Genomic DNA, 14245 nt, shown 5'->3' on the forward strand with positions numbered 1-14245 from the left:
CTTCAGTTTCACTCCAAATTTTACAGATACTTCAAAGGTGAAGGGTCTTCAATCTCTATGATTACAGCGTGAGGCAAACGAAAGAAAGCTGAGGCCAACACTAAGTTTAAAGGCTTTGTTTTAAGACAACTATGTTAGTCATTCATAACATTTTCTGGAAGCATCTACCTAGAAGGCATTTTTAGACGTACATAGAAAGATATGCAGAGACAGGCAAACCACCATTCTTGTTACCTGCAGTTGTTTGGCAGACAGATCTTTTGTTCCTCTGAAGACATAGCTTTTTGAAATGCCCTCACATCCAAGTTCATGAACCTGCACCATTCTCCCAAAAGTAATTAAGCCAACCAAAGCTGTAGGTGGTAAAAGGCTTAGTGACATCTGCATAGATTCTTTCAGGGCTTGTAAATCTTCATCTTCCATGCAAGTATCAACCACATAGAGGAATATCAAGGGCATCTGAGGACCACGCTTTTAAAAAACATTGTGATAAAAAAAAATGTTTTAAAAGTATAACACTTCAGCTCAATACACAGGATAATCAATAGAGGACTAATTAAATAATGTATTATATGTTTAACAATGGAATTCTAATAAAGCCATTTTACAAATGAAACAGATTCTATATCTAATACATCATCAAGTGAAAAATTAACTTTATGAACATTAGTTATGTTACACGAAGGGGACTTTCACTTTCAATTTTACTTAACTGCATGAAGTTTGATTTCTTACAAGCATTTCTTTTAAAATAAGAAAACAGTAACTTTAAAGCTTAACAGCAAAATCAGGTTATTTTTATAAAATAATTACCTAATCTGAATTGCATTGTAAAGGAACTGGAAACTAGTCAGAGTGGACAAATTACTGACAGGCTCAAGTGAGTCATATTCTGCTTTCTCTACAACATTCATAAAAGATATTACCTTAATACTTAAGTATTAAAATAAACTATGTAAAGCTGTTCAGAAAGGGAAGAAAAATTATTTTCCTAACAAGAACCAATTCAAGAGTAATTTCATCATTAGACTTGGGGATATATCATTAAGCTCCAGTATCATATTGACCAAGTATCTGTAACTAACCTTCCAACTACAAAGCAAAATTGATTCTTTACTATTTATTGACCTACTCAATATAGCAAATCAAACCTCCCCGCCCAAAATCCTGGCCACCTTTCAAATAACTACAATAGAAATTACCTTGCTCAAACTGACCTTGACAGTTCTACCTTTGAAATGCTCAATCAATTCAATGTGAGAATGAAGAATGAACCTTTTAAGTCAGCTCAACTGAATAATTATTTTGGTATAAAGTACTGCTAAATTACTAGATATTTTAAACTTTCTTAAAGAGTTACTCTTATGTTCTTACCAGAACTACATATTCAATGCTAGAAAACTGAGGTAAAAGTTCAGCAGGCTGATTCAGTTCAGATATACCAGCGTAAGTCGGTGGAAACTACAGGTAGAAAAAAGCAAAATATTTTAAGAAATTATTACCAAGTAATGAAATTTTAAACTGTAAAGAAGTATTTCCTGATCACTTAATTACTTAAAAATAGATACTTTAATCACTTATTTATTTAATCCTATAAAAAATTAATCTTTATTTTTAAATATGTATTTTCCTGCATATATAGATCAGCATTAGTATTACAGCATTAACATCTACACTGGGGGCTTTCTTACCTGATTCCTTTGATAACAAAAGTTGCAAGCCCAGAGTTTTGCTCGATAATCCACTTGACTGTTTTAAGAAAAGATACAATAGCTCATGATTCAGCTAAACTGTGCAGTAATTCCAATTTGAATAAAATTAACTTCTTTCTGAAATGAATTAATTCAAATTGACAGTGAAAGCGATCTTTAAAAGCCATGTATTTTTAGGTGTTGCCAATATTTAATTCATACTTTTAACACATACACGCTCACCAAAATGAATATATTGTAACTTTTAATATACAGCAAATACCAACAATAAATTAAGATAATACTATTTTTTTTCTCCAAGTGACTCAGTAACTTCTAAACTCAGCTCTAGAAAACGCATATTCAATAAAAATATATACAGTTATTGAAGGCCATTATTCTAGGTGCTGATGATAAGTAAATGAGATCAAAGGTCCTACTATCTTAAAGCTTATTATATTCTAGAAGTGAAAGACAATAAACAATACATGCATAAATGCAGAAGATACTTTTAGATAGTGGTAATAAAAACTAAAGATAACAAAGCAAGACATGAGAATGTTATTTGGGAGGGCAACTTTAAAGGAAAGCCTTCATTAATAAACAACTAAAATGTAACTGAAATGAAAAGAAACCGGTTACAGGAAAATCTGGGGGCAGAGCAATCCAGGCAGCATGTACAGCTACTGCACAGTTTGTGGTAGAAATAAGTTAGGTATATCCAAGAATAGAAAGATGATAAGGTGTAATGTAGGTGAAATGAAGAAAATGGATGATACAGATGAAGGCAGAAATATATACAGGCTAGATTATATAGAGCTTTATAGGTCTTGATAAGGGGTTTGGATTTTTCATTATAAGTTTAATTCTCCACTCTTCTGGGTGGAGAAGAGACTACTGAAAGGCAAGAATGGAAACAGGAAGAACAGTTAGGAGGATAACAAAACCACCCAAGAAAAGATCACCATCTTTTGAAGCACCATGTACTAGCAGAGAATGAGAGTAAGAGACAGGATCAATAATGTTCTTGAGACAGAATCCACCAGATTTGCCAGTGGATTGAGTGGAAAGAGGGAGTAGAAAGAGGAATAAAAGGTGATTCTTCAGAGTCTGGCTTATATAACAAGAAATCATAACATTTTTTAAACACCATACCACTCATTTATGACTTTTCAAATGACACAAAATGAGGTGATAGCCAGCATCAGTATCTAGAGAATACTGATAGAATCTAACAGTTTACATACTAACAGTTTTGCATTTGGTTTCTTTTTTAACTCACTACAACTAGTATGAGTCTAAAATTTTATAACTCTGATTCTACTTTAACTTGAAAAAACAACTATAAACAAAAACATTTTATATAAATGAACAAGAAAGAAACTACATTTTTAAATCATAGGGACACTTTAGTGTTTTCCATATGCTTTAATTACCATAAAGGATTCAAGACTGCACGGCAAGTGGTCCTACTACAGAGAACAGGTTCATATTGAATGGGTGGCAAATCTGGTCTCTCCTTCAGTGGCGTAAATAAGGCTGCTACTGGAACGACCATTCTTGTAGCTTCCAATCGACTCGATGGCCAAACATTCCAACTAAATCGGACTCCATCTCGTTCTTCATTTTGTTGGATGAATTCCAAATAGGTTGTCATTGTAGAGCTTGATTCTTATTTCTGAAACAAAATTTAAAGATATTTTTAAATCTTATTAAGAAAATTCAAAATAAGTATGTTTTTCCCAGTTCTACTGATACTCATCCATTAGAAATCATAAACGAAAGAAAATAATTATTTCAGAAAAAAATTAGTAAGTGAACAATGACCTCAATTATAATAAAATAATGAATGGCTCTACAGAACCCAAAGCTCATTAAGCCCCAAGTGAGGTATTTTATCCTTTTTTCATTCACTCTTGAAAAAAACTACAGAAAAAATAATAAATGATAAAATTGATGTCCTATTGATTTAAGTCAAAAATGGGGAAAATCCAAGTCCTAAGTTTTTTGTATCAGCCTTGTGAGTTACATCGTTTTAATAAACAGATTGTCAAAAATATTAAATTCTAAAACTCACATGCTTTTCTACCCAGAAGGTAGTAAGCTTCCACTAAACTTGCTAAAGATAATGCTTAAGAGTACACAACAAAAAGATTTTTCTAAAAGAGGTACTTCTATTTTAGACAGGCAATTTTTTATCATACTAATACAGGACATTTGAGGCACAAGAAATAAATACATGATAAGTAGTAAAATACATAAGTGTTCCATGTGATGTATACATCATTTATTTCTTTTGCAGAAACAATTCAGAATACTTCTAACATTCCAACTTATGAGAGCATTTTAAACTCTAATTTGAGATACATAATTTCAATATAATCATTTAAACTCACTACCAGAAGAGGGAGATGCCATTCTGGTTAGGGCCCGGTATCAAAAGACATCTTCATCTTGTTATTCTTTAACTGCTTGACTAGGATGCCAGCTCTCCTACCTAGGCAACAGGTCTATCTCATGCTCTCAAACTGCAGCAGTGGTTAGTGATGGAGGGAAATTATAAAATTTAAAGGTCTAAGAAGATAGAATCTCAAGTACTATCTGGCTGGCTAAAAGATTTGTGGGAGGGATGAATGGCATCAAGAATTGAAGAATTATGAAGGTAGGGTACCAACAGAGCCAGCACGGATGCTGAAGTTGCTAAGAACAATGATGGGATGAGGAACTGATTCTAAAATATAAGTGAGGGAAGAAAAGGTATTATTAGATATAACAGTTTTCAGAAAAATGCTCAAATATATTTTGATAATACAAATTACAGAAACTGATGCTTAACAAATCTAAGTATCTTAAACAGCTAGGAACTTTCCCTTCTTTAAAAGAAATAAGAATGTTATTAGTCAAATTATATCCTAATTGAAAATATAATAAGAAAATAAAAATTAGACACTGTAATTCCTCCTATCAGAATTTCAGAGACAACTAGGGAATCTTATACTAAGCAAAAGCAATCATGGATTTTTCAACGATTGACAAAGGGTAGAGAGAAATCCTAAGATAACTAGATTTGTTTAGAAAAGATTATTTTAAAGCTAAATATAGGAGACAGCTTTGAGAAAAATATAAGCATTCAAGAAAAACATGGCTGTTGAAAGATAATGATAAAACAAAGGTCAAGGATAATCAGAGGGGAGTTAGAAGATGCCAACCTCAGTTTTAGCATAGGAAACAATAAGAGTTTTCCAACTATGTGTTTATGTGAGGCCAGATTTCCTTCATACAATTCAACCAGACAACATATCAAAACAGACAGCAAGTAGATCTGAAAATCCACCTGTCTTCTATTAAGCCTAGCTCAGCTGGTAAAGAATCCTCCTGCAATGCAGGAGACCTGGGTTCAATCCCTGGGTTGGGAAGATCCCCTGGAGAAGGGAAAGGCTACCACTTCAGTATTCTGGTCTGGAGAATTCCATGTACTGTATAGTCCATGGAGTTGCAAAGAGTAGGACGTGACTGAGCGACTTATTTTTTTTTTCTTTTCTTTTCTTCAGGATCCTCAGTAATGTTTAAGAGTATAAAGAGGTCCTGAGAATCACCTCCTTAGGATTCCAGGGCTTAATTTAAAAGCATGGAAGCTGGTAGAGAAAGGCTCTATGAAACTTATCATGAAGACATCTACACACAGGCAATGGCCAGGTATAAGTTTCTACAAGAGGTAACAAGCCTGGATTGTAACTCCACATCCTTACTTTTTATTGAGACATACTGAGTATCACCTGACTGATATTTGAGTACAATTCCCCTCCTCTTCCTCACTGTTTGTCCTCTCAATCGCTCTGCTCTAAGATCCGATTTGTTCTCTAAATCACATCTATTTATTCATTATCACTTTTCAACAGTAGTCTGAAAAATGTCCCACGTTTTTCTTCTTAACTGGTCTGATTACAAAGATAAGCAAAACACCTCCCCAAATTCCCTCACCTTTCCTAGGGAGAAATTAATCTTAAAATCACTCACTCTAGAACAAATGCTGCCAGGCTTGGTCCCATACTCAACAACATCATATCTGAAATAAAGTCCTTTTGCAAACCAGCTCTTTATGAAATGGCATTATTTGATAAGCATTCTCTCCCCTAGTATTGTCTCTATAAAAGCATAAAACTAAAAAATTTTGATTCAAACACTAAACTAGGATGCAGAAAATAGACTGACTAGTCATTACATTTTATTAAGTGGTACAAAACATAAAAGACCATTCTAAAGAAATGTCTCCTTTTCAGCACAACTTATAATAATTGGGAATTACTCTAAATACTTTTTCACGGTATAACTAAAAGTAAAGAAACATTAAGTCACTGTAACCTAGCACATCAGATATATGCCCATTAGCCATTTTATAGATAGCTAAGTGAAAAAACTGTAAATTGTAAGTAAAATTTGAGTTCCTTCCAAACAGATGTATCTGTTAACAGACAATTAAATGTGGCTTTCCCACTTTTCTGTCCTAAAATCCTCAATTGAAGTGTCTTCAACTACTTCCCACGACTAGATTTATTATGCTGCACAAATAGCTTAATCTCTCAGATCCTCAAATTCTCATCAGTAAGATGAGAGGTTTGGGTTGGAAAACTACAAGGCCCCTTCCAAATCTAAAATGCTGAGCCAATTAAAAATAACTGAACTTCTAAAATGATGTCTGTTAGACTACTGGAGAAGGCAAAAAAGGAAGACTTAACATACATCTATATTTAAATCTAAAACTTCTTTTAACCAAGTTCACTTGGCTGGTTATCCACGACTTTGAGGCTTGGACCTTGAGGAAGCTCCAGTGAAAACACGGATTCAACATAAACTCACTCCAGTGATTCCAAGCGGATTTACGATGACTTTTCCCTTACCACCAAAACGGGAAAACACTTAGGGCCGAATGGAAGTACGGAAGATGGGTCCAATCTGAAAACTGAAATCTATTTGTAATCAAGGCCCAAGGTGTGAGCTCTAGCTGGCACTTTTCTCCTTCTCCCCTTTAACTCCCAAGGCCAAACTACGAGTGACGAAGTCACCTCGGGTCAAAGTCTAGGGCTCTTCAGATGAGGCAAGGAATGACCCAAGAAGCCAAAGTACCCAGAAGCCGTGATGGGGTGGGGTGAGGTGCGGTGGAGAAGGCAGATCGGCCAGGAGCGGAGGGTGGGGTGCTGCGAGAGATGCCCCAACTGCTGTTTTTCACTCGACTCTCATCTTTCACCCCTGATCCGGGGGAGATGGGTGAGGGGGCCGGTTCCCAGGCCCTGACAGAACTAAGCAGAGGTGGTGGGTGAAGAGGTGACAAGTTCAGGGCTCAAGGCAGCCCTCACCGGGCCGAGTCGCAGCCCCAGCGCACCCCCACCTGGCCCGGGCCACCCAGAGGGCAGAGTGGGCACCACCGTCGAGACCCCGGCCCCGCGGACCCGCCGCCGCCCTTCCCCCGCTTACCAGTGAGCGCTAGCGGCCCCGAAGTCGATCCTTACCACAGTGCCACCACGTATGAGATCCGCGCCCGTCGCAGCCTCTACCTTACAAATCCGTCCTCTCCGCCGAGCGGGAGCGGCCGTGGCACCGCAATCAGGGACCGCGCTGCCCCGCCCCCGGCCTGCGCACAGAACTCTGCTGGACCAACATGGCTGGTGCCGCCTCTGCCACGTCAAAGGGAGGGGGAGGGGCGGGGCGGGAGGGAGAGGGGCGGGGCGGGGCGGGAGGGAGAGGGGCGGGGCGGGGCGGGAGAGGAGAGGAGAGGACGGGCGGGGCTGGAGGGCGGGGCCACTCTGAGGGCGGGGCGACCGAGCCGCAGAACCTCAGGGGAGCCCGCGGGAGCGCGGCGGAGACCGGAGGTTGGAGAAGGGGAGGAGAGAGGGGAGGGGGAATAGGCGGAGACGGAGCTTGAGGGGCGGGGCGACAGTGACAAATCTGTCACCGATACCCCGGAGAGGCGCAGAAGCCCGGTGGAACTAAAACGCCAGGGTGGGGCTGCGTCGTGGCGATGCGGTCTCCTCTCCCGGGAGGCACGGCGGATCCCATTCCCCGTGGGCCTCCACGATGTGGGACCTTCTGTCGCCAGACTCCTCACCCCGTTGAGAGAAACGGAGGTGTTCCCTAGGACATCCTCTCCTCTAGGGCCCTGGTTGATTCCAAGAACAAGCCGCATCTCCCCTGAAAAAGCAAAGTGAGAAGTTCGTTCTTTCGCTTAGTACAACAAACATTTATTGAACATTTGTCTGCTTTGTGCTAGGCACAGCAGCGATGCTGTGATACCGCGTAGGCAAAAAGGGCCAAATATTCGGTCTGGAAGAACTTACATACTATTTATACACTATTGATGTATTCCTAGTCAGTTTACCTCCCCTCCCACACTGCCTCTGCCACCCCTCCCCCCTAAACACATACAAATAAACACGCACACACCCTCTACAATTTTTGGTTGATTAATCTTGATGTGTTTTCTGCTTCTCTTTCCAAGAAAAGAATTGAGCAAAATGGGGAAGACAGAAACTGGCTGGAAAGACACTGGAGCTTGATGGTCTGAGGCAACCCCACCCTTCAGTGAGGAGTTTGTTGACTAAAAAAATAATATAGTCACAACCTTAAAGTAGAGAGGTATTTTATTTGGTGGGAATGTTAAGGACTTTGAGCCCAGAAGCAGCATCATTCACTAGACCTGAGAAAACTGCTCCAAGGAGGCAAGAGGGGAAGTCATGCTATTATACAAGTTTACAACAAAGGGGAGCAGGCAGTCTGACCATCAAAGATCATCGTGAGGTAAGGGAAATCAACGTTCAGAAAACTAAGATCGTGGCATCTGGTCCCATCACTTCATGGGAAATAGATGGGGAGACAGTGGAAACAGTGTCAGACTTTATTTTTGGGAGCTCCAAAATCACTGCAGATGGTGATTGCAGCCATGAAATTAAAAGACCCTTACTCCTTGGAAGGAAAGTTATGACAAACCTAGATAGCATATTAAAAAGCAGAGACATTTCTTTGCCAACAAAGGTCCATCTGGTCAAGGCTATGGTTTTTCCAGTGGTCATGTATGGATGTGAGAGTTGGACTGTGAGGAAAGCTGAGCGCTGAAAAATTGATGGTTTTGAAATATGGTTTTGGAGAAGACTCTTGAGAGTCCCTTGGACTGCAGGGAGCTCCAACCAGTCCATCCAAAAGGAGATCAGTCCTGGGTGTTCATTGGAAGAACTGATGCTGAAGCTGAGACTCCAGTACTTTGGCCACCTCATGTGAAGAGTTGACTCATTGGAAAAGACCCTGTTGCTGGGAGGGATTGCGGGCAGGAGGAGAAGGGGATGACAGAGGATGAGATGGCTGGATGGCATCACCGACTCGATAGGCATGAGTTTGAGTAAACTCCGGGAATTGGTGATGGATAGGGAGGCCTGGCGTGCTGCGATTCATGGGGTTGCAAAGAGTCGGACACGACTGAACGACTGAACTGAACTGAACTGAACTGAAGGGAAATCAACATTCAGAAAACTAAGATCATGGCATCTGGTCCCATCACTTCATGGCAAATAGATGAAGAAACAGTGGAAACAGTGGCTGACTTTATTTTGGGGGGCTCCAAAATCATTGCAGATGGTGACTACAGCCATGAAATTAAAAGACACTTACTTCTTGGAAGGAAAGTTATGACCAACCTAGACAGCATATCAAAAAGCAGAGACATTACTTTGCCAACAAAGGTCCGTCTAGTTAAAACTATGGTTTTTCCAATAGTCATGTATGGATGTGAGAGTTGAACTATAAAGAAAGCTGACTGTTGAAGAGCTGATGCTTTTGAACTGTGGTGTTGAAGACTCTTGAGAGTCCCTTGGACTGCAAGGAGATCCAACCAATCCATCCTAAAGGAAATCAGTCCTGAATGTTCACTGGAAGAACTGATGCTGAAGCTGAAACTCCCATACTTTGGCCACCTGATGTGAAGAACTGACTCATTTGAAAAGACCCTGATGCTGGGAAAGATTGAAGGCAGGAGGAGAAGGGGACGATAGAGAATGTGATGGTTGGATCGCATCACCGACTGAATGGACACAAGTTTGAGTCAACTCCAGGAGTTGGTGATGGACAGGGAGGCCTGGCATGCTGCAGTCCACGGGGTCGCAGAGTCAGACGCGACTGAACTGAACTGAAGGGAAATCAGTTATCAAGTTAAGGAATTTAGCATTCTATGTATGGGAAGATGCAAGTCTCTGGGCTCACTGAATTCATTCCTTTCATAGGGACCTCAACTCTCTGGGGCCAAATCCTGTTTCCTGATTGTTTAGATCCTCCTTAATTCCTTGTTCACCTTAAGGAGTGGCAAATGTGGCAGATGGCTGCTTCCCCTAGCTTCTCAGCAATCCTGGGGGTGGAGGGTAAGGAGGGGGGCATGGCAGCATCTGCTGGACAGAAGGCATTGTGTTCCAAAATTGCTGATGTCTGTGACATTTCTTATTTATTGATATGGCAGGAGTTACTTCATGTCACAGATTGTTCATGAAATTATTTCCAAAAAGGACAACACTTAAACTCTTGCCAAGCTTAGCCCTATAAGCATTTTACTGCACAGAGAAGATGATTAATTTTTTTTGTTCTTCAAAGCTTATATTCACAAGAAAGAAGATACATAGCAAATATATATTTTACTTTCTCTAAGCTTGTTTTGTAAGATAAAAGAGGATGACTTTGGTTGTCAGATTTTAAACAATCCTGAAGAGGAAATGGGAATCAAAGGCCAAAATTCTGTACAGACCTGCAAATAAAGTGGGGTCAATGTGCCACCTTAACAAGGATTCTTGACTGAAAGTACAGCAAGTAAATAGCTGTAGACAATGATATAAAGGTGGAATATGGACATTCACAGAAAAAAAGCAAGATCTAAGAATGAGTAGGGTAAATAGACACAGATGAGAGGATCCACTGGGATTCTGGAATTCCGTGAGAAATAAATCAAAGTCCAGCACCTTTGATAAGTTCATTCATTTTATGGTCCCCAGAGAGGGATCTTTGCCATCCAACTCAATGAATTCTAAGAACTCATAATGTTTATGTTTTCAGTTGGACAAAAGGCTGTTGTTTCCTATTACAATGAAATAAATGTTAGGATGGGTAATACTTTCAATTATATCTATCTTTATGTACTTAAGGATTAATGAGTTTAAGAGTTAACCCTTCTACATATTAGGATCTATTAGACCCAACTTTAGTTTTCAAAGATTTCCTCTTCTGGGAGTACTATTTGTAAGGATTGATTTTTTACAACTTTTATTATTTCTTAAAGGTCTTCAAAAAAACAAAAGTTCATTTTAAAAAAATAGGATGAAACTTAATTCTATTTGCAGTCGTTACATGGGTCCATTGAACTGTTGTAAATCTAGGATACATCATGAAATCTTACTGATCTTATTTTTCCTGTCTTGCAACATTCTGCTACTTCATCATCCATGGAATTATTTCATCATTAATGATTAATTGTTCCAAACTATGCTTTAAAATATACTAAAATAATAAGAAAATGGAAAATTATATAATTACCTAAGATGATAGAATAGTGAAGTAAGTCATCACTATTGCATTATCCTTCAGTTTTCTTTTTGCAATGCTGCAAGTACTGTAGCTTCTTTCAAGATCTTTGTACTATGCCTCTAGCTCTCATTGAATATAGTTGAGAATTCAGAAGATGAATACAGAAATAGAAATACAGAAATTGCTCTCTAATAATGAGAGCAAAATCTTAAACTAAGAATCTTTAGATGACCATTTCCTAAATGAATGTTTCAAAGTCAAGAATTAATGTGTCAACAATATATTTCTAAAGACAAAAACTGTGATATTCTCATTCAGTTATTCATTCAAAAGGAATAACTTCATTCCACAAGATTTGCAACAAGCAGTTGCATGATCTTATTTTGCTAAGAGTACATATTATTGAATTGTTTCATCTTTTATGATGTTTATATGGATAATTTACTTGATAAGATTCTTAAGGGGATATTGGCTAATGGCAATTTTGTATACGAAATGATAAACAGATAATCTAGAAATTAAAAATTCTTTGAGTTGCTCATTTATTAAACTAAAAATACAAATGTTTTGCAACTAGGTAGCAAAGAAGAAGAAGGAAATGGCAACCCACTCCAGTATTCTTGCCTGGAGAATCCCAGGGACTAGGGAGCCTGGTTGGCTGCCATCTATGGGGTCGCACAGAGTCGGACACGACTGATGCGACTTAGCAGCAGCAGCAGCAGCAAAGAAGATGGCTGTCCTCTGTTCAACAAAATGATGAGCCTTTAAAGGTTTCAGAAAATTCTTTGCCTTATGTTTTGATGATGCAACTACAAAAAGAACCAGAAGTAACAATAAGCAATTAATAGTATGCAGTAGTAATGTATTTGGAATTTGCAGTCACTCTGTGCAAGATGGATGTGTGCCAGACACATTATTGCAGGCGATTAGAAGGTAGTTGCATTCAGAGCACATTGCCCATTTGGGGTATATCTTCAAAACCAAGAAAAAAGGGAATAAAAACTGGGATATTCTATGCTTAGATACTTATTTAAATTTCCAATAAAGTTGCTTTCCATTATCCTTTTATTCTTTTTTTAACAATGGCTTTATTGAATATCTCTTTAATCTAAATATGTATTGGTTATTCATGAAATGACTTGAAGATATAAACTTTAAAAAGATAATGAGTCCAGATGGTAAAAGGCGAAGACTATTTTTTCTGATATATTGAAAGTTAAGTAGTTTTGATCTGAAGAAGAATAGAGAATGGGAAAAAAGTTTTTTTAATTGAAGTATAGTTGATTTACAATGTTGTGTTTGTTTTTGGTCTGGTATACAGCAAAGTGATTCGGATACATAGATATAGATAGATATATGTATATATTCTTTTGACTAGATCAGTCTGACTTAAGAAAATACTGGTAAGATTTATAGTAGAGAATGTTTTGCCTATGTTCTCTTCTAAGAGTTTCATGGTATCGTGTCATTTAAGTCTTAAGTCATTTTGAGCTTATTTTTGCAAGTGGTGTGAGAGTGTGTTCTAAGTTCATTGATTTACATGCAATTGTCCAGGTTTCCCAACACCAGTTGCTTAAGAGACTGTCTTTTCCCCATTGTATATTCTTGCCTCTTTTGTTGAAGATCAATTAACCATACATGTGTGAGATAATTTCTGGGCTCTCTCTTTTCTGCTCCATTGATCCACATGCCTGTTTTGTGTAGTACTACCACACTGATCTCCCCTGGTGGCTAGTGGTATAGAATCCACCTGCCAATGCAGAGGATACAGGTTTGATCCCTGGTCTGGGAAGATTCCCTGGAGAACCCATTGCAGTATTCTGGTCTCAAAGAGCTCGTCACAACTTAGCAACTGAACAACAACAAACAGCATTGTTTTGATTACTCTAGCTTTGTAGTAATGTCTGAAGTCTGGGAGGGTCATACCTCCCACTTCATTCTTTCTCCTCAGGATTGCTTTGGCGATTCTGGGTCTTCTGAAGTTCCATAAAAATTTTAAGATTATTTGTTCTAGTTCTGTGAAAAATATAATGGGCAATTTGACAGGTATTGCATTAAATCTGTAGATTGCTTTGAAGAGTATGGCCATTTTAAAGAATGGAAAATTTCTTGAGCTTCTGAGAAAGGATTCAGACAATGAATTGGAAAAAGGGAAAATCTCCAAAAACAATCTTTCCTGGCTTTCTAATTTAATTATAGACATCGCTAGACCAAGGCATTTTAGATCGATCTATAAACCTGAAGGATACTAGTTAAACATTTACCAACATGCAACCGATTATAACTGTTTGTTTTCAGTAAGTCCTAGAACAAAATGACTGTTCCCTGAAATACTTACGAATTGAGCATGAAACCTAAACAATTATAAAATACTGTTTTTATCATCATCATTCTTATGTATTTAGATTGACTGTAAAACTATAAAATCTGACATAAATCCCCCCACAGAAAAAGTCTTTTTTAAAAGTAAATACTCCTAAGATAATTACTTCAAACTAGTATTTTTGAAAATGTCAGAATAGCCTGGGGTACTGCAGTCTATGGGATCACAAAAAGTCGGACACAACTGAGTGGCTGAACAGCAAATTAAAAAGAGAGAGGAAGAAGGAGAGGTCCCATGGTCAAATAACGTCTGGAAATGCCAGCTATGTAAAATAGGTCTCTTAACTTGTCAAGAGTTTTAATATGTTAATATTTATTGTGAATCTTTAAGAGTGGCATTTGTGTACATTTCACAAAGATGTTTGACCTTGGACTTTTTCCAGGGACTATCTAGGGGCAAGTATTCTGAACAACCTATGACTTTGTCTTCAGTCATTAATCACTTTAATCACTAGTTACTGTGTAACAGCCAGTATTTTCCTTCCCACTTTTGAATCCACAGATTTTTCCAAACTGGAGATTCCAGTAGTACACAGAGAATGCAAATTTCTTGGAATTACATATGCTCACCACCAGATGGAGCCTTTGCCACTACTTTTTCTTTTTGGTTTAATCTGTTTTTG

The 14245-nt window shown here is 38.2% G+C and overlaps 1 protein-coding gene across 3 annotated transcripts in view; it reads right to left on the reverse strand.

Moving 5' to 3' along the window:
* Positions 1-7353, reverse strand: part of SEC23A (SEC23 homolog A, COPII coat complex component) — a 65656-nt gene extending 58303 nt beyond the window's left edge. For 2 of the 3 annotated variants that reach the window (XM_061159196.1, XM_061159195.1), the window contains exons 1-5: positions 7164-7353; positions 3128-3369; positions 1692-1749; positions 1375-1461; positions 235-471 (exon numbers count right to left, since the gene is read on the reverse strand). In XM_061159196.1, the coding sequence (XP_061015179.1) occupies positions 235-471; positions 1375-1461; positions 1692-1749; positions 3128-3348 (603 nt within the window). In that variant the 5' untranslated portion in view covers positions 3349-3369; positions 7164-7353. The remainder of the gene's footprint in view (positions 1-234; positions 472-1374; positions 1462-1691; positions 1750-3127; positions 3370-7163) is intronic. The other variant, XM_061159197.1, reaches the window with a different exon arrangement.
* Positions 7354-14245: the final 6892 nt, after the last annotated feature.

The sequence above is a fragment of the Dama dama genome, chromosome 13, assembly GCF_033118175.1.
Source record: "Dama dama isolate Ldn47 chromosome 13, ASM3311817v1, whole genome shotgun sequence".
Lineage (NCBI taxonomy): Eukaryota > Metazoa > Chordata > Mammalia > Artiodactyla > Cervidae > Dama > Dama dama.